The 19,301-nt window shown below is 37.6% G+C and overlaps 1 protein-coding gene across 2 annotated transcripts in view; it reads left to right on the top strand.

The window, feature by feature from the left end:
• The window catches only part of LOC149801665 (tubulin polyglutamylase complex subunit 2-like), an 83,184-nt gene that overhangs the window by 16,959 nt on the left and 46,924 nt on the right, over positions 1-19,301 (top strand). For both annotated transcript variants that reach the window (XM_089955942.1, XM_089955943.1), the window contains exon 3: positions 8,872-8,959. In XM_089955942.1, coding sequence (XP_089812068.1) covers positions 8,872-8,959 — 88 coding nt within the window. The remainder of the gene's footprint in view (positions 1-8,871; positions 8,960-19,301) is intronic.

Consider the following 19,301-nt stretch of genomic DNA (forward strand, 5'->3'; position numbering starts at 1 on the left):
TGCCATGTATAGCCTATCATGTGCTGAAAAATGGCATTAAACCCTTCAACAACAACAACAACAAGCTGATCTGATGTCCAATATGACTACCATGGCAGCCATGTTAAAAATCTTGTTCCTACTCCTCTTTGATAGATATGTACATTAGATTTTCACCAGGTGACTTCTTATGATGTCTAGTTCATACTAAATGAAAATGGTGTTGATCTGACAGCTTGTATGGTAACCATGGCAGTCATCTTGAAAATCTTGATACTGCTAGCACTCCTTCTAAGTTTAAAGTCATATCAACATGGTGTTTTCACCAGAAGACTACTTATGATATCTATCTGGTCTCAAATGAAAATACTGCTGATTTCAGATAAGGCTGTCACAATGTACATCTGGAAAATCTTGTATGTCACAATTTCTCTGGAAAGAATGGTCATATCATTATGAGGTTTTCACCAAAAGTCTTTTGATTGTGTCCACTTTGTCCTAAATGACAATGGTGCCAATCTTACATTCAATATGACTGACTCAGTCGCTTATTTGAGATCTTATCACTCAGAATATCAAAGATGTCTTTTACACTTAGCAGTTGGTTCCCCAGGTGGCTGCATGGTATAAAGCACTCATCTTTACCAATCACTGTCATATCACCTCTGTTTGCATTGGTTTGAGTCTCGGATTCAGCCAATGTGGGTATGTGAGAAAGCTGACAGTAACTTCCTGTGGGTTGGTCGTTCTTAACAGGGTTTCCAAGGTTCTTCCTCCAGTTATTCTGGTCACCATATATAGCTTATCATGCACTGAAAATGGCATAAAAACCCTGAATAAACAATGACAACAACAACAAAAAACAACTTGGCAGTTAAAAAGAAGAAATGGTCTTATCTTGAATTCCTGGAAATTCTTTTTAGGAAGTAGAACATCAGTCCCTTATTTCTTCAGCCCAAAATTCCTCTGAATGACACAAGAAAGCTTGTAGTTTAAGTTACATAAACCTATTTTCATTAGGATAAGGATAAATTAATTTGCAACTAATAAAATAATTATAATTGAAATTTGACAAATTTAAAACAATTAAAAATAATTATTTTTTAATTCTTCAAATTGTTATAAATTGCCTTTCTCAGATCATGATTTTTTTAATTTACTGGAAATAATTTTATCAAGGTCTCAAAATAGCTTGAAAATCCAAACATATAGGAGATCGATGTTCTTATGTGTCCCCTGATAATAAATGTACTACATTTTTTGGTCAGATCCAGACCAGCCAATCCTAACAATATTATTGCAACTCGTATGGAAATGACCCTCAAACTATCGATTTACTGAAAGGACGCCATATATACAAAAGTCTGATTGTGGCCATTAAAATCTGATATTGGCTTATGCAGGTTTGGTCTTGATCCAGGTTGTAGACTCAGTCGAACCTGGATAATTTTACAGGGTGTACCTTAGACACATTAATTCACCCATGTTGAAATAAGCTGCCTGCATGATCAAGATTTTGCATAGTCTGGAAATATCCAGCAAATGAAAACATTAAGGTGAAGGGGAAAGTCAGCTTTAAAATTGTCCAATGAATTATCTCAGAATCATGTTTTTTCATGCTTGTGGAAAAACAGGAAAGGTGACAGTTAAATTGTTGGACATAATGTCATGTTGACTTGAGTATTCCTTATGGCAAGAGAGGTGATCATCACCGACACATGAATTTGAAATAAAACATAAAGATTATGTCCTGCTGAGAGATCTGGCCTTCATGGGATTTGCAACAGTTACTGTAGTTGTGAACCTGAATTGGTGAGCATTAAGGCAAAAGTGTATTATATAGACTTTTTTGGTTTTCCAAGTTGATAATAGCTGTTCATGATGCTTTATTATGCCTTACTGAGGAGATCCTTGTAGGTTTAACAGGTTTGTTGATCAAATAATGATTATATTAACACACCAAACCAGTAATAATGATTAGGCTGACACACTGAACCAATGTCATGGTCATCCATACTTAAAAAAGCATTAATCAAATCATTTTAAAATTAATATTTAAATACCTTGAACATAATAAATAAGGAATGAGTATCAGGTTTGTGCTTTGTATGCTAAAGAAATTATGGTATCATTCTTAGTGAACTGGTTTCATTTGAGCAGAACCATCTGCATACTGGGTACAGTATTAGTTTCCTTTTGCAGAATCTGACATGATAACCAGAAATCAGTAAGGATGCTTATACAACTTGAGTAGTTTTGTTCTGAAGTAAATGTTATTTACAACTGCTTAGATGGCCTAGTGGTTAGAGCATATGCCTTGGATGTGGGAGGTTGTGGGTTCGAACCCCAGTCGAGTCATACCAAAACTTATAAAAATGGTACTAACACCTGCCTCTTTACTGGTTGGCCTGGTGTCAGGATAATGTGACTTGGTGGGACATCATGCTACATGTCTGCGGCATGATGCCCTAGTGTTAGACATCACTAAAACCTGCCACACTGCAGACATTGTAGTGATATGACTGAAAAATTATTAAAGCTATGTTAAAAATCCAAATCACATGCTCACACACAAATGTTATTAGTCAAATAATGATGTGTTGATCAAATCACATAGTCCTATGTCCTAGTAAATTCAGTTTTAAAGTCGGACATGTAGACCTTTCCAAGATGCTAGTCCAAAACAAGTAGTTTTCCTTTTAGAACTAGTGCAGATGTTCATGCTTTAATCATTTTTCAACTTTTGTCTGGGCATACTGAATGCTTAAATCTTTTATTCATTTGCATCCTGTGATATATCACACCTACCATAAGTGGTCATTTATAACTGTCACATGTGAATATTTGCTAAGTATCCTGTTACAGCTTGACTGCATACTGGGCAAATCAGTCAGAACTCTTCCAACAAAACAAATCCTGTATGGTTAATTAGCTGTGTATTAAATAGTCTTGTTGTTATGTTTACTGAACCTGGGTATGAGTAGATTGCCTATTGATGACAGTGAAGCAAGTCAGTGAAGTTAAATTAATGAAAGACACTTTACTGACATTAATTTTCATTTCCTTTAGAAAGGTACATCGCTCCCATTTTCTGTTGATGATATAAACAGTAATGTGTTAAAAGTGCCATTAAAAGCAAGAAAACAAACCTTTATGAACTGATTAAATGGCAGTAACATTGTTTGAATTGAATGGAAACAATTTTACTAGTTAGGGAGCTGTCTGTGGTTAAATTTAAATAACAGAATGTACATTACGATCACTTAAAAAGTAATTGCTGAGCAATCTGATCTGTACTAAGTTAATAAAATGAGTTTCCTAAATTATTTTTGCAAGGAAGTTAGTAAGGTAGATTCAGAGAAGAAACTTCACATAAAAGTGTAAATATAAAATGTATGACTGCCACTGATTCTGAGCTAACTATTTCTCTGGAGAGATTTAAGCCATATTTTGTGGCAGCAAACCTGTTAAATAAAACCAAAGAAGCCCCAAAACTAAGAACAGAAATTTTCATAACTACACATTGCTTGAATCCACTGACTCGGAAGTAAAGATGTTTACAGCTATTGCAAGCAATGTCACAGATACAGCTATCAACTGCTGGATTATTGTTATTAATGGCTCAGATGTGTACATGGATATTCATTCAAATCTGGCTTCCAAAACAAATATGAATAATGTAGCCAAATGCATAATATCAATCTATGTTTTTGAAAAATCACACCTTTGAAAAAATAAATATATTGTACATGTATTTGTTCTTTCAATGGATTAAAATGCATACGTCTATCAAATCTAGGCAGTGATTTCAAGTTTGGGACACGTGCAAATGTGTTTGGGATAAATTAATTGTCTGAAACTACTTGTCCTGGACAAGTGGATGGAAAAAAAAATGGATCGTCCATGCTGACACAGTGTTTTTTTAATTAATAATGTACCACAATCTAAATACAAATATATATTTATTTTATAGGTACTATCAGACTTTGACATTGTAGATTGCCCTCTACACCATACTGTTGCATTCTTGGACTCTTTCCTGGTCTTGGTGAAGACATATTTGATACACAACCTGTGCTATTATCTTTAAAATGTTATATAATGTGACAGGTTTGTCATCTAACAAAATAAGAATCTAGCATATTTGCAACAAATATTTATATTTGTAAAAAATGTTTTCAAGTTTGAGAAATATAGAAGAAATATAAGTTGATGTTGGAAAAATAAAGTTATTCTTCCAAATAAATTTTTTTGCTCAGAGTTTTAAAAGGACAAAATTTCTTACAGGTTTTACTATATCCATTTGATAACCAATAAGAGAAAAATAAGTACTTCACAAGATATACAACTATAGAGTTTACTCTAATTATTCCAATGTAATACATTATATTGTGTTTGTTACCAGTTTTTGTTTGACTTATGGCATTATTTAAACTTCCCCACTCCAGTATGCAATCTTGGGGTTTATAGCTAATGCTGTGTCCATCCATATCTCTGTGTTTGTCTGTCTGTCAGTAAACATTTTTGTTTTGAAGTATACTGGTAATTGACTGTGTTTTAGCTCAACTCATTACAGTAAATATGGCAAGCAAGTTCTATAGAGATGACTTTTAATATTTTTTGTGTTACCATAGAAACAAAGTGTAGCATTAGGCATATAAATTGAAAGTGCTGCAACATAGGGTACTGGCACGAGTAGTATAAAACTGAGAGGACTGGACATCGGGTATACTTGGTAGGAGTCCTTTCCTTAGGTAGGGAACTATAGTGACATGTCATCTGTAGATTTAAACATTATTTACAGAAGTCATAGTGGAAAGTACAGAAAAAGAGATGCAGAGGACTGAGCAACAAGCATAAGCTTTTTTCGAGTTATCTCCTCATTAACAATATTGTTGTGGCTGTTGTGAGTAATGAAGGCATAATATTGCAAACATTGAAAGATGCTAATGTGATATTAAAAGGAATTGTACATACAATATTGTAATAATGCCAAACAGTAACTTGTAAGTATTTACAGCAGAAACATAGTACAGTATACTTGCAAAATAACAAATGAAAAGAAACGAAAATAAAGAAAAATGCAAAAGAAAAGAAAAAAAAAATGTAAAAGAAAAGAAGGAAAAAATGTGAAGATATTGGCATTGGTTATGGTGGTGGTAGTAGATATAGGGCTTTGTGGTATTGGTATATACATGTATTATGAATAACAATATTTTTGCAGTTTAGAGTGAAGGTGTAAGTAGTGATCAAGCAAAAATCTTGTTTGTAATTCAGTATTTTTTTACCACCTTGAAGATCTCTTTCAAGTGGTTGCCTATTAATAACACAGCTATGTCTGTAATATTTGACAATTCTTATTGTTTAGTTTCTGAGGGTTTTTGTATGGTTTAAGAGAAAATGCTTTGCACTTTCTGGCTAATACATGAACATCCTGTTGAATTAAAGAAGTATAATTGGTGTAAAATGTTACTGAAAACAGTAATGTGATGTTTTCACTGATTTAAAATAGAAGAGTTTGTGATCCCTAATGGTATTCTAAAATATACCATGAATGAAAAGACTCCTTTTTTCTTGAGCCCATCTCTCTCTATTTTATATTCTGCTGTGTTTAAAGCCTCATGTTGAGTAAGGTTACGGGCTTTGTTCAGCGCAGAATCAATTATATGTGTAGGATAATTTCACAATACAATATAATCCTTCATTACCTAATATAGGTCATAAAATTAATAAATATTATAGTCTCCTAAATTTATCCAATAAAACCAGCATAAAATCACTTTACAAAATTAAACCAATTCTCACTTATAGAAGACCCAAGAATTTGCAAGATTTTTTAATTAGAACTAAACAGACAGAAAATAAAAAAAGACACTTTTTGTCATCTAAATATAACAGACACTGGTGTGCTCAATGTGCAAACATAAGTACTTCTTTCAGTAGTGCTAATACAAAAGATGTATTTTCTCTACGTGATAACACTAACTGCATATCAACTGATGTGATTTATTTCATAACCTGTAAAAAATGTAGCATGCAATATGTTGGACAAACACTTCAACAAGTTTCTAAGAGAATGAATAATCATCGCTTTCATAAAAAAAATTATAGAGATCCTCAGTTTCAACACACTTTAACACCAATAATCACTCTCTACTCGATTTTTCTTTCATGCCAATAGATATTGTGCATGGTGACATGAATAGACTCATAAAAGAAACTTACTGGATTCATAAGTTAGATACTTTGTATCCTAATGGACTTAATGCCAATGCACTATATAAAATTGTATAATTTAAATTGATATATTGTATATCCTTTATAACAATATAATTATATGTATGACTGTTTGTCTCTATTTTATTTATTATTTTACTAAGAAACTAAATAGATTCTCATCATGCTTGGCATGATTCATTATGAAGCCAGGACAAATAATTCTGTGACAAGCTTGCTTGCCCCTTTTACCTTGGGTCAAGGTCATAGTCATGAAATATTTGCATTAAGGTTTAGCTAAAGTTTATTTCATAAATTCCTTGGCCTTGATGGATTTTCTTCGCACTTGGAATAAATCACTATGAAGCTAAGACTATTCGTTTATTTGCCCCTTTAAGCTTGGATTAAGGTCATGGTCATAGACAATTTGTTTATTTGCCCCTTTAACATTGGATTAAGGTCATAGTCATAGAAAATGTACGTTAGGGTTTTGGTTTAAAGCTTTTTCATTGGCTTATATTTCCAAAACCATTTGATATATTTTGTTTTTTTCTTGGAACAAAGCAAAGACAATTCTTACTGCAGCATGTTTGCTTATGACTTTGACCTTTGGGTTAAGGTGCATTTCCTTATCCTCTAAATGAATTTTGTTCATACTTATGATGACTCATTATGAAGCTAAGACAATTCCCTCTGCAACATGATGGCTTGCAACTTTGATGCTGTTGTCAAGGCCATAGTCAGTATTGATTAATGTTTCATCTGCCTTCAGCCAAATCTGCTTTGATCTTCATATTGTAACAGCAAATATGAAAATTGTATTCTCCTTCCCTCATGGCAGTTTGTAACCCCCTATTGATTTTAGAAACAAAAAGCATCAGGGACAGAAAACATGCACAAAACTTAGTATTTTTATTGATAATTTTTTTCTAACCTTATTATTATTGGCAGGGAGGCTCTAACACTGTCATCTTGTTCATGTTTCAAACCAAACAGGAATTTCATTACTTACATGGCCACCATATTTGCATGAATGAGTCTATTTTTTCAGACAATAGGTTTGATGCAGTTCATAATCTCAGATAAGCTCTAAATCTGTAACTTGGGGCATTTCATCCATTTGAACCCTTGTACATAAGAGTTACACATACACTGCTTGCCTTTTGATAGAGACATTATTACTTACCAATACAAATATTGGATGCAGATGACACATACTTTACTTTCTGCGCATCACTGAAAATAGACATTTGCAGGAACCAGAAAAGGACAAAGAACAGGCTTTTTCTTTTTCCTAAAAACTTCTACATGGTTTGAAATGCATAAAGTGTGAAAGTGTTAGGACCTCCTGATGACAATCAGGTTAGAAATTATAAATTAATGAATGATATGACTAAGTTTTGTGCATGTTTTATATCCTTGATGTTTTTCATTATTAAAATTGCAAGTTTTGTTTTACCGAATTCCAGGGATATAGAAACACCAATAATTTAAAATATGAGTATGGCACATTATATTCCTGCTTCATGTTTAATAGTCCACCATGTAAGCACTAGCAGAGTATGGTTGACTCAGGAAATTATTGACCAATGAGTCTTAGTGACTTGGACATTTGGTCAAGGGGTTTTTAAAATAAACTTGCTGTGCATAAACTTTTATTGGACATTTGGTCAAGGGAGTCCTAAAATTAACTTGCTGTGCAGAAACTATTATTGGACATTTGGTCAAAGGGGTCTTAAAAGAAACTTGCTTTGCAGAAACTATTATTTTCTTATGAGGCTAAACATCATCATAAAATGTAACTATTAGAACATAGAATTGTTTGGCTTCATAATTACCCCAAGTGGTAAAAAAAATCTTTGGTCAAGAAACTTGTTCTAAAACAAAGGTTATTCTGCAAAACTAGTTTCTTTTTAAGCCACAGTGAGTTTGACCTTTTGACCCTAAACTCAGTAAGCCTTTTCCATACCTTAAGTATAAGATCTCCACAAACATTGGTCAAAGTGTGTTGTCTAGAACTAAAGTTATTCTAGTAAACACATTTTTCTTCTTTAAGTGACAGTGATCTTGACCTTGAATTTTGACTCCAAAATCAATATATTGCCATTTTACACAATGTGTAAGTCATCCACATGTTCTAGTGAAGGTATATCGTCAAGAACTAAAATTTCTTCACAGAAACCAGCTTACAAGCCATCCACTAAGTTTAAACCAGGTCCGTGCTATAGAACACATGCTATTATGTGGAAACCATTTTTATTCTTTCAGTCATGGTGTCATTAACCTTTGACCTTTTTTATCCCTAAATCAATATTGTTTTTTCTTTCCCCAAGTGCAAATTATCCACAAAGTTTGGCCCAGGTACGTTATGTAGAACTTATGTTATTTTGCAGAAACCATTTTTATTCATTCAGTCACTGTGACTTTGACATCTTTACCCCATACATCAAGGGCTTCTTTCTTTCATCAGAAGAAACTTAACCGTAAAGTTGGTCAGAGGTAAGTGCTATAGAACTTAGGTTATCAAGGAGAAATGGAAAAGTTAATGGACACACTGACAGATGGATGGATGGACAGATAGTAGACAGACAGGGTTGTGGCTTAATACACAAGCTCTACAACACAAGATAATATGTTGAGGGAAGTTTGTAATTTGATTTTCATTTTTTTTTCTAGAAAAATATGTGTCTACTTCCTGAGGATTTGAAACAGTTCTATCTGACTACTGATGGCTTGCAACTGACATGGTGCTCAAAGATAGAAAGTAAGTGTATTGGAGAGATTTCTGATAATGAAAAGATGTGAATTTATGTTTTCATTTCTCAGGAACAAATAGGTAACATATTAACCTGTTTGTAACATGTACCCTGAGACCATCATACAGAAACTCCCTACCTAGCCCACCAAATATCACCTTTGCTTTATTGACCTTATTGATCTGCCCTATTAATCTTATTGATCAACCCTATTGATGATTGGCAAATGAAGTTCCAGTGCACTGTAAGATTGTAAGATTGATTTGCTGAGTTGACCATTCATGGTACACATTTTGCAAACCGTACTGCTCCTAAATAAAATTCATCATTACATAGAAATAAAGGTATCTTTATTTTGGTAAAAGATGTGGGAATTATTTTTGTTGGAAAATTTAAGCAACATGTTGGAGAGAATGAGAGGTAAAAGCTGAATTCCGAATTTTCATAGAAAATCTACACCATGGCTTTTTGCATGTTACCATACTTTACAGAATTTGTATGCAGTATGTAACATTTACATTCATGTATTTTCAGAACATTAAAATTACTAATTTTAACTCGGTAACTTGTTGCATTTTACCCCTTTTGTATATTTTATAACTAAAAATCCAGGTTGACTTAACAATAGGAAAATAGAGATCACTTTTATTGACTTAAATTTTGTTGCTGTCATTCATAAAAGTACACAGAATATACTCTGTTTCAGAATGGAGTGGAAAAGTTAATTTTTCTCCCGATATTAATGTCTTAGTTTAAAATAGCAAATGTATTGAATATCAATTGTGTTCCAACAGAACACTGTCACCGCTAACTTCAGCCTGTTCAGTAGACAATCTCATCTTGGTGTCTAGCCCCAGAGCAGATTCACCACGTCTTTGAGCTTATTGCTCAATGAATCACTAGGAACCTCAGTTGCATATAAAAAAGGAATTGGTGATATCTGGCAACCTTCTAGAGTTCTTAATCTCTCTGGTATGTACTATATATAATTGTCAAAAAAACCCAGAACCAAACCAAACATTGTTTGAATGAAATCACTTGCAATAATGCAGATACACAGAATAGTGTACAATAAAGAACAGAGAACCTTGTTTATAAGGGATAGTCATGGCACATGGCATTTTTAGAATGGTCCCAGTAAGTACTTAATGCTTAACCTTTTAATAGCAGCAATATCTTACCAAGTGCTATTGCATAGATTGTATTTTTTATGCAGAAAACCCTCATCCATTTGATGTGAATGCATTGTCCCATAAAGTGGAGAATAGTCAATAAGACACAGTCTACTCAAGCACATTGCATGCCTATGCACATAACAGTTGTCTTTTCCAAGGATGCTATGTTAATGGACATGTGTTGAATCTGTGAGCAGAGAAAAACTTATAATGTTGTTAGTGTTTCACTGCAATGTGATCTTCCTTCAACAAATATTATGTTGATGTTACACTTGTCATCTCTGTATTCTGTTTATACACCATTAGTCCCAGCTTACATTCAGAATTTGGTTCTTTAAGGGACCTCCTGGGTTAACATTTTGTATCCCACCCCCTCAACAATACTTGTTATGGGTACATATTTTATGTTAATGAAATAATGCAGCAGAAGTCCATCTCTGATATACAGGAAGTATGTACTTGTTTTTAATTAATTGTCTAAACACCAAATTCAGTCTTTTTTCACTTTTGTGTAGTGATAATTGTTCTTGTGACTTGTGCCACGTTGTTTTAGTAGTGTGTGCTTGCAATTGCTCCTCAAAAACGGTTTAACAATTGAATATAAGAAAACACCGGTAACTTCCCATTGTTTATGCACTGGGATGTATATAGCACACACCATATAAAACAACAGTTAGTTCACTTGTGACATATATAACATATTTTCATTATTGATTGTTTTCTTCCAGGAATTTTTTTCTTCAGAGAACATTGTTGGTACAGTCTTTAGCAAAATGTGGCCACAAGGACACTCACCCAAAATACCTCACTTGTTCAATATGCTTTCAAAGAATTCCTGTGTGTTTTTGTAAATTATGATCAACTGAAATCTGGAATTTAGCCAATGCCAGGTGCTTATATAGAGGGTGGAGGAAATTGCACTACCCCTTTTCAGGTTTGTCTCACTGCAAGATAATACGCTGTAATGGTTGGAAGAACACTTCCAGGTCCCAGGAGATTATGAGACCATTCTTTTTAGAGGGAATACATGTTGGAGAATTAGGTTGCCTCTCTTACAAAGGAAGAACACACCTCACATTCTGGGTGGTGTGTTGTCACCTCTTGCAAGGGAGGAGATACACCACTTCTAACATTTCTATGGTAGTGTTTCATGTCCTCTTGAGTGGGAGGAGATACACCATTTCTAACACTTCTGTGGTAGTGTGTCAAGCCCTCTTGAGTGGGAGGAGATACACCACTTCTAACACTTCTATGGTAGTGTGTCATGCCCTCTTGAGTGGGAGGAGATACACCACTTCTAACACTTCTATGGTAGTGTGTCATGTCCTCTTGAGTGGGATGAGATACACCATTTCTAACACTTCTATGGTAGTGTGTCAAGCCCTCTTGAGTGGGAGGAGATACACCACTTCTAACACTTCTCTGGTAGTGTGTCATGCCCTCTTGACTGGGAGGAGATACACCACTTCTAACACTTCTATGGTAGTGTGTCATATCCTCTTGAGTGGGAGGAGATACACCACTTCTAACACTTCTGTGGTAGTGTGTCATGCCCTCTTGAGTGGGAGGAGATACACCACTTCTGACACTTCTATGGTAGTGTGTCATGCCCTCTTGAGTGGGAGGAGATACACCACTTCTGACACTTCTATGGTAGGTGTCATGCCCTCTTGAGTGGGAGGAGATACACCACTTCTAACACTTCTATGGTAGTGTGTCATGCCTTCTTGAGTGGGTGGAGATACACCACTTCTAACACTTCTATGGTAGTGTGTCATGTCCTCTTGAGTGGGATGAGATACACCATTTCTAACACTTCTGTGGGAGTGTGTCATGTCCTCTTGAGTGGGAGGAGATACACCACTTCTAACACTTATGTGGTAGTGTGTCATGCCCTCTTGAGTGGGAGGAGATACACCATTTCTAACACTTCTGTGGGAGTGTGTCATGCCCTCTTGAGTGGGAGGAGATACACCACTTCTAACACTTCTATGGTAGTGTGTCATGCCCTCTTGAGTGGGAGGAGATACACCACTTCTAACACTTCTATGGTAGTGTGTCATGCCCTCTTGAGTGGGAGGAGATACACCAATTCTGACACTTCTATGGTAGTGTGTCATGCCCTCTTGAGTGGGAGGAGATACACCACTTCTAACACTTCTATGGTAGTGTGTCATGCCCTCTTGAGTGGGAGGAGATACACCACTTCTAACACTTCTATGGTAGTGTGTCATGTCCTCTTGAGTGGGATGAGATACACCATTTCTAACACTTCTGTGGGAGTGTGTCATGTCCTCTTGAGTGGGAGGAGATACACCACTTCTAACACTTATGTGGTAGTGTGTCATGCCCTCTTGAGTGGGAGGAGATACACCATTTCTAACACTTCTGTGGGAGTGTGTCATGCCCTCTTGAGTGGAGGAGATACACCATTTCTAACACTTCTATGGTAGTGTGTCATGCCCTCTTGAGTGGGAGGAGATACACCACTTCTAACACTTCTATGGTAGTGTGTCATGCCCTCTTGAGTGGGAGGAGATACACCACTTCTAACACTTCTGTGGTAGTGTGTCATGCCCTCTTGAGTGGGAGGAGATACACCATTTCTAACACTTATGTGGGAGTGTGTCATGTCCTCTTGAGTGGGAGGAGATACACCATTTCTAACACTTCTATGGTAGTGTGTCATGCCCTCTTGAGTGGGAGGAGATACACCACTTCTGACACTTCTGTGGTAGTGTGTCATGCCCTCTTGAGTGGGAGGAGGTACACCACTTCTAACACTTCTATGGTAGTGTGTCATGCCCTCTTGAGTGGGAGGAGATACACCACTTCTAACACTTCTGTGGTAGTGTGTCATATCCTCTTGAGTGGGATGAGATACACCATTTCTAACACTTATGTGGGAGTGTGTCATGTCCTCTTGAGTGGGAGGAGATACACCACTTCTAACACTTCTATGGTAATGTGTCATGCCCTCTTGAGTGGGAGGAGATACACCACTTCTGACACTTCTATGGTAGTGTGTCATGCCCTCTTGAGTGGGAGGAGATACACCACTTCTAACACTTCTGTGGTAGTGTGTCATGCCCTCTTGAGTGGGAGGAGATACACCACTTCTAACACTTCTATGGTAGTGTGTCATATCCTCTTGAGTGGGATGAGATACACCATTTCTAACACTTCTGTGGGAGTGTGTCATGTCCTCTTGAGTGGGAGGAGATACACCACTTCTAACACTTCTCTGGTAGTGTGTCATGCCCTCTTGAGTGGGAGGAGATACACCATTTCTAACAGTTCTGTGGGAGTGTGTCATGTCCTCTTGAGTGGGAGGAGATACACCATTTCTAACACTTCTATGGTAGTGTGTCATGCCCTCTTGAGTGGGAGGAGATACACCACTTCTAACACTTCTATGGTAGTGTGTCATGCCCTCTTGAGTGGGACGAGATACACCACTTCTAACACTTCTGTGGTAGTGTGTCATGTCCTCTTGAGTGGGAGGAGATACACCATTTCTAACAGTTCTGTGGGAGTGTGTCATGTCCTCTTGAGTGGGAGGAGATACACCATTTCTAACACTTCTGTGGGAGTGTGTCATGTCCCCTTGAGTGGGAGGAGATAAACCACTTCTAACACTTCTATGGTAGTGTGTCATGTCCTCTTGAGTGGGAGGAGATACACCACCTCTAACAATTCTATGGTAGTGTGTCATGCCCTCTTGAGTGGAAGGAGATGCACCACTTCTAATACTTCTATGGTAGTGGGTCATGCCCTCTTGAGTGAAAGGAGCAGCAGCACACTGTATGGATTGATGAGTGAGATGAACCAGGCCCTGACATATCTATATTGCCTGAATTGTCACCAGTCAGTGCTCATTGGGCATCAAGTTCATCTAGATGATCAGTCACTTTATGGTAACTGGTCAATTTGTCTCAGTGACCAGTCACATAGTAACCATGCAGTGGTCATCTCATACCAGTCTATGACTATTCACTGGTCATCACTCAGAAACCTCATAATAGGGGGATATGGATCAGACTGAGTTGCCTTCTTTCCCCACTATACTGCCACATTTTTGGCAGGATTGGGAGTCTTCCCATCAGGTCCAGACTAGGTTAGGGGATTGGATTGGTATACCATCTTCCCTATTATCCCAGTGAATCCTTCTGAAATGTATGGCCCTCCACCTCAGGGTAATTGGTCTTTGATGCCACCATGGCTGAATGGACCCAGAGTAGGTGTTGTTTTGGCTCATGTACTGACATAATGTCATCTGGAGGCATCCTCCATGAAGGCTTTAGGCATTGTATCATCTTTGCCATCCAGGAAAGGCAATCTGTCTTGTCTTTCCACTGGAAACTTTTCTCATACACAGAGCCCCTACTCATCCTGATGAGCAACATGCATTGGTGCAGAGTGCTCCTGTGTCACCACTGGCCCTGTGGGAGGGACATAATAATGTCCAATGGGGGGACAGTGATGCCCAACAGGGAGGGACACAGTGATGCCCAGCCACTCTCCTATTTGGAGAGTATAAGCTGATGGTGATGCCCTGTCTGTACTCATTGACTCCAATGAATTTGATGTGGAAGCATCTCTATTGATACCTTCTATCAGGCGCACTGGTTCCATCCAAGCTGGATGAGGAGGAGGAGATCTGATCCTTTTGAAAGGGCAGTAAACAAAACTTTTACCACCTCTTACCATCAACTTGTGCCTGAAATCATCAGGTGCACAGTTCAGTAAGATTCTTTCCATTTTGGAAGATCTCAGGGGCTCAACCCAACCAGATCTTTAGCCATATCCTCTATCCCCCATGACAGAACATTCTCTTAGAGTCATCTACAGGTCAAGATATTGCCTAGCAACATAAAGGGTGGACCTTTCCTCCCTTTACTTTGAGACAGATGGTTTCTGCCTTCAGCTACTGGGTACATTCCCAAAGTGGCCTATTAAACCTATTATTGGCTGTTAAATTCGTATGTGTTTCTTCATCTCCTTGTTTTGGAGATGAGAACAATTAGACTTTTTCTCAGCTGTCTTGCTCCACTGTTTTTGAACAAACCGCCAACACATGATACTCGCCAGTCAACCCGTTTATGCTACGATGGACCCTCATTAATTCCTTGACTCTCCACACTACATTGTGCTCTAGACAATGAACTAGGAATACATTCATCATTACCTAAATATAAACGGAAACGAAAAAAAAAACGTTTCAAAGCTGGCCGGCGTAGAACAGGAAGAATAATTCCAGTTATCTCCCTTATTTTGGCTCAACAATTTAAAAAAAAAAAATTCGACCGTTAATTTAGATAACCTAATTCAAATCCCTATTAATTTGTCAACCTTTGTGTCAGCTATCCAAGAAATACCTCTGCACATTGCATTATTCAATGCCCAGTCAGTAGGACCACCGGAAAAGCACACAGAAATAGTTAATTTTATCAACGATCAGAATATTGACGTATTTTTCCTGACAGAAACATGGCTAAAAACATCAGGCGATGAGCCCAAGTGTGCAGATCTAACACCCACTGGTTACTCCATCAAGTCATTCCCATGTAATTCTTGTGGAGGTGGAATTGCTGTCATCACAAAGAACTCCATGATAAAATGTCTTAACCACACCACAATATTCAATTTCAACCACACATCGTTTGAACTAGTCCAAACCACACTCTCACTGGAGCAAAGGTCAGTCCATTTTTTCTGCCTATACCGCCCTCCTCCTAGTAGAAAAAACAAGCTGGCTGACTCTCTCTTCTTGGAGCAGTTTCCGAATCTCCTGGACTATGGAAATTCGATAGGTGGCAACCTGAATATTCTTGGAGATTTCAACTTACACTTTGACTGTTCCAGAAACTCAAATACATCAAAACTCCTAGATTCCATTAATGTTTTCAACCTCAAACAGTCAATTAACCAACCCACCCACAAACATGGTCACATTTTAGACTGGATTCTTCATAGACCTGATGATAACATTCTACGGTCCTCCCTGGTATCCCATGACCTTGCATCAGATAACCTCTGCATTATATGCCATCTTGACGTATCAGTCCCTAACCTGCCACCTTTATCTGCTACTAAGAGAAATCTCCTTATGATAAATAGAACCAAACTCATGCATGACATCCAAGCTAACCTAACCACTTGCTTACCTCCTACCACAGAACAACTCGATAACTGCCTGCGTTCATTGCTTGACAAACATGCCCCAGCTACCAAGTACAGAGTATCAATTCAAAAGTGTTCTCCATGGTATAGCAGTGTTAGAAACCAGCTTCGCACTGCTAAAAGAGATTGCCGTAAAGCTGAGAGGCTTTGGCTTTCCACCAGACTCATTATTTATAAGCAAATCTATGAAGCCGCTAAGAAGAATGTCACCAATATAGTCCATGCAGTGAAATCAGCCCACTACACTAATAAGATCATGGAAAGTTCCAGCTGCAAAGAGCTCTTCGAGATTACTAATAAGCTGATGTCAAGGAACAAATCTACACCACTTCCAACTACCTTCTCTCCAGTCGACCTTCCAGACATGTTTGTTGTTGTTGTTGTTGTTGTGGGGTTTAACGCCATTTTTCAGCACACGATAGTCTATGTATGGCGGCCAGTATTAATGGTGGAGGAAGAACCCGGGAAACCCCCGGGAAGAACCACCGACCCACGAGAAGCTACTGGCAAGCTTTCTCACATACCCACATTGGCCGAATCCTGGACTCGAACCCACGCAGACAGAGGTGAGCCGGACATGTTTGCAAATTTCTTCCGTGACAAAGTACAAACCATTAGAGATAAGCTTGACATGACAATTTCAATTGACTCATCGTCAACATACAGTTAGAATACAGAATTTGAGTGGCAACCATTAGCAGCATTTGAACATATCTCTATGGATTTCGTACATACAATCCTGATGAGGAGTGCACCAAAGTTATGTGAACTTGATCCAGTTCCAACATCACTGCTGCTTGAGTGCTTAGATCCAGTATTGCCTTCACTAACTGATGTTATTAATACCTCTCATCTGGGGAATTCCCATCATTTTTCAAAACTGCCATTGCAAACCTCTGCTGAAGAAACCAACACTAGACCATAACGATTTAAAGAACTACCGCCCAGTTTCTAATCTCCCATTCATATATAAAATCTCAGAAAAGTTTGTTCTATCTGAGCTTGTATCTCATCTAAATTCAAACAGTCTTTTTAGCAATGTACAATCTGCATATCGCCCTTGCCACAGTACTGAAACTAGTCTTCTAAAAGTAGTTAATGACATTCCCTCTGCATTGGATAGAGGAAAGATTACAGTCCTCACATTCTTTGATTTGTCAGCAGCATTTGACGCAATAGACCATGATATATTACTTCACCGTCTCCAGCATTTGGCATTCATGATACAGCCTTACTGTGGTTCAAGTCCTACTTGGTCAACAGGACACAAATGGTATCTGCAAATGGAATACACTCCAGCCCAGTTGATCTATGTTGTGGTGTTCCACAGGGGTCTGTTCTTGGACCTGGTCTCTTCATTCTGTACACTCAGCTGCTCTCAAGTGTCATAGATCATCATCCAGTGTCTCACCAATTGTATGCTGATGACACCCAAATATACAACTCTAGCCACCCAACTGAAGTTGATGCTACCATCCAAGTGTAGAGAGGTGCATTTCTGATGTGAAATCATGGATGACATGTAACAAGCTGCAGATGAATGATGATAAAACTGAGGCCATTCTGATCACAACACAAAGACTTTCTCATTCACATCCTTTACCTCAAACAATAAATATCAGCAACACCAACATTAAATTCACACAATCAGTACGAAACCTAGGTGTTACTCTGGACAGTACTCTCACATTGCACCAACATGTCATGAACATATGCAAGGCTGCATATCTTGAGCTGAGACGCATCAGCTCCATTTGCAAATATCTTTCATTTGATGCCACTAAAACACTTGTGTGTTCATTAGCACTTTCAAGACTGGACTATTGTAACTCAATTCTGTCTGGTTCATCTCAATATCTACTCCAGAAACTTCAAAAAGTTAAAAACACAGCTGCTCGGATCATACTTAGAGTACCACAATCAGAGCACATCTCCCCGCTGCTCTGTACCCTACACTGGCTATCCATTCAGTCCAGAATCAAACACAAAATTTGTTCTCTGTACTACGTTTCACTGACAGACTCTAGTCCAACATACCTATCCGACCTCACCCATGTGTACACACCAGCAAGATACTTACGCTCCCCTTCTGACAATCGTATACTCATTATTCCCACTATGAAAACAAAGTCATATGGACAGCATTCTTTGGCATACCAGGGCCCAGCAACGTGGAATGAATTGCCCATTGAACTTAGACACAAAGACACAGTGATCACATTCAAGAGGGCTCTCAAAACTCACTTATTTCGACTGCAAGAACAAACTTAAACACCTAATAATGTTTCCTACCTTAAATATTCTCAGCATGTTTTTTTAATGTTTTCTAATTTCATGGTGTTTGTTTTTGTAATCATATCATTATATGTTTTTTATAATCTCTAGGTGTTGTCTAATGTTGTAAAGCGCTTAGAGCTTCCAAAGATTAGGCGCTATACAAAGTCCTCATTATTGTTATTATTATTATTATTATTATTATTATTATTGTTATTATTATATTCGTCTGCATTGCAACACATCTGGTTTTGCTTGGACTAGGAATTCTTCCAATTCTGGGTTCAGCCATTCAAAATCATTTCTGATCTCCAAGTTTTAGCCAGAGTTGTATGGAAACAGTAGTGTCATACCTCAATTACTGCAACTCCAATTCACATTGATGATTGGCTATCCATAATGTTCAGGTACAGTACCTCCATCAGGATCTGTTGTGTTGCTAGTCTACTACTAACTTTGTTGGATCTTTACCCACCCTGAAGAAGTCAGAGCTCACTCCATCTCAGGACTTTATTTACATGGGAATGTATTTCTTCACAAACTAGAACTTAGTTCAGAGTCCATGGGACTGGATAGAATGAATCCAGACACTTCAGTAAGCCCTCATATTTAGGACATCCTCATCTTTATCTAGTATCCCTATTGGGAACCTTGATGCCACTGCAGATCTTGTTCCCTTCAGATGTATCCATATGCACCATCTGCTGTTGCTCCATCT

The sequence above is a fragment of the Sinohyriopsis cumingii genome, chromosome 4 (genome assembly GCF_028554795.1).
Source record: "Sinohyriopsis cumingii isolate HCF-2022 chromosome 4, ASM2855479v2, whole genome shotgun sequence".
NCBI lineage: Eukaryota > Metazoa > Mollusca > Bivalvia > Unionida > Unionidae > Sinohyriopsis > Sinohyriopsis cumingii.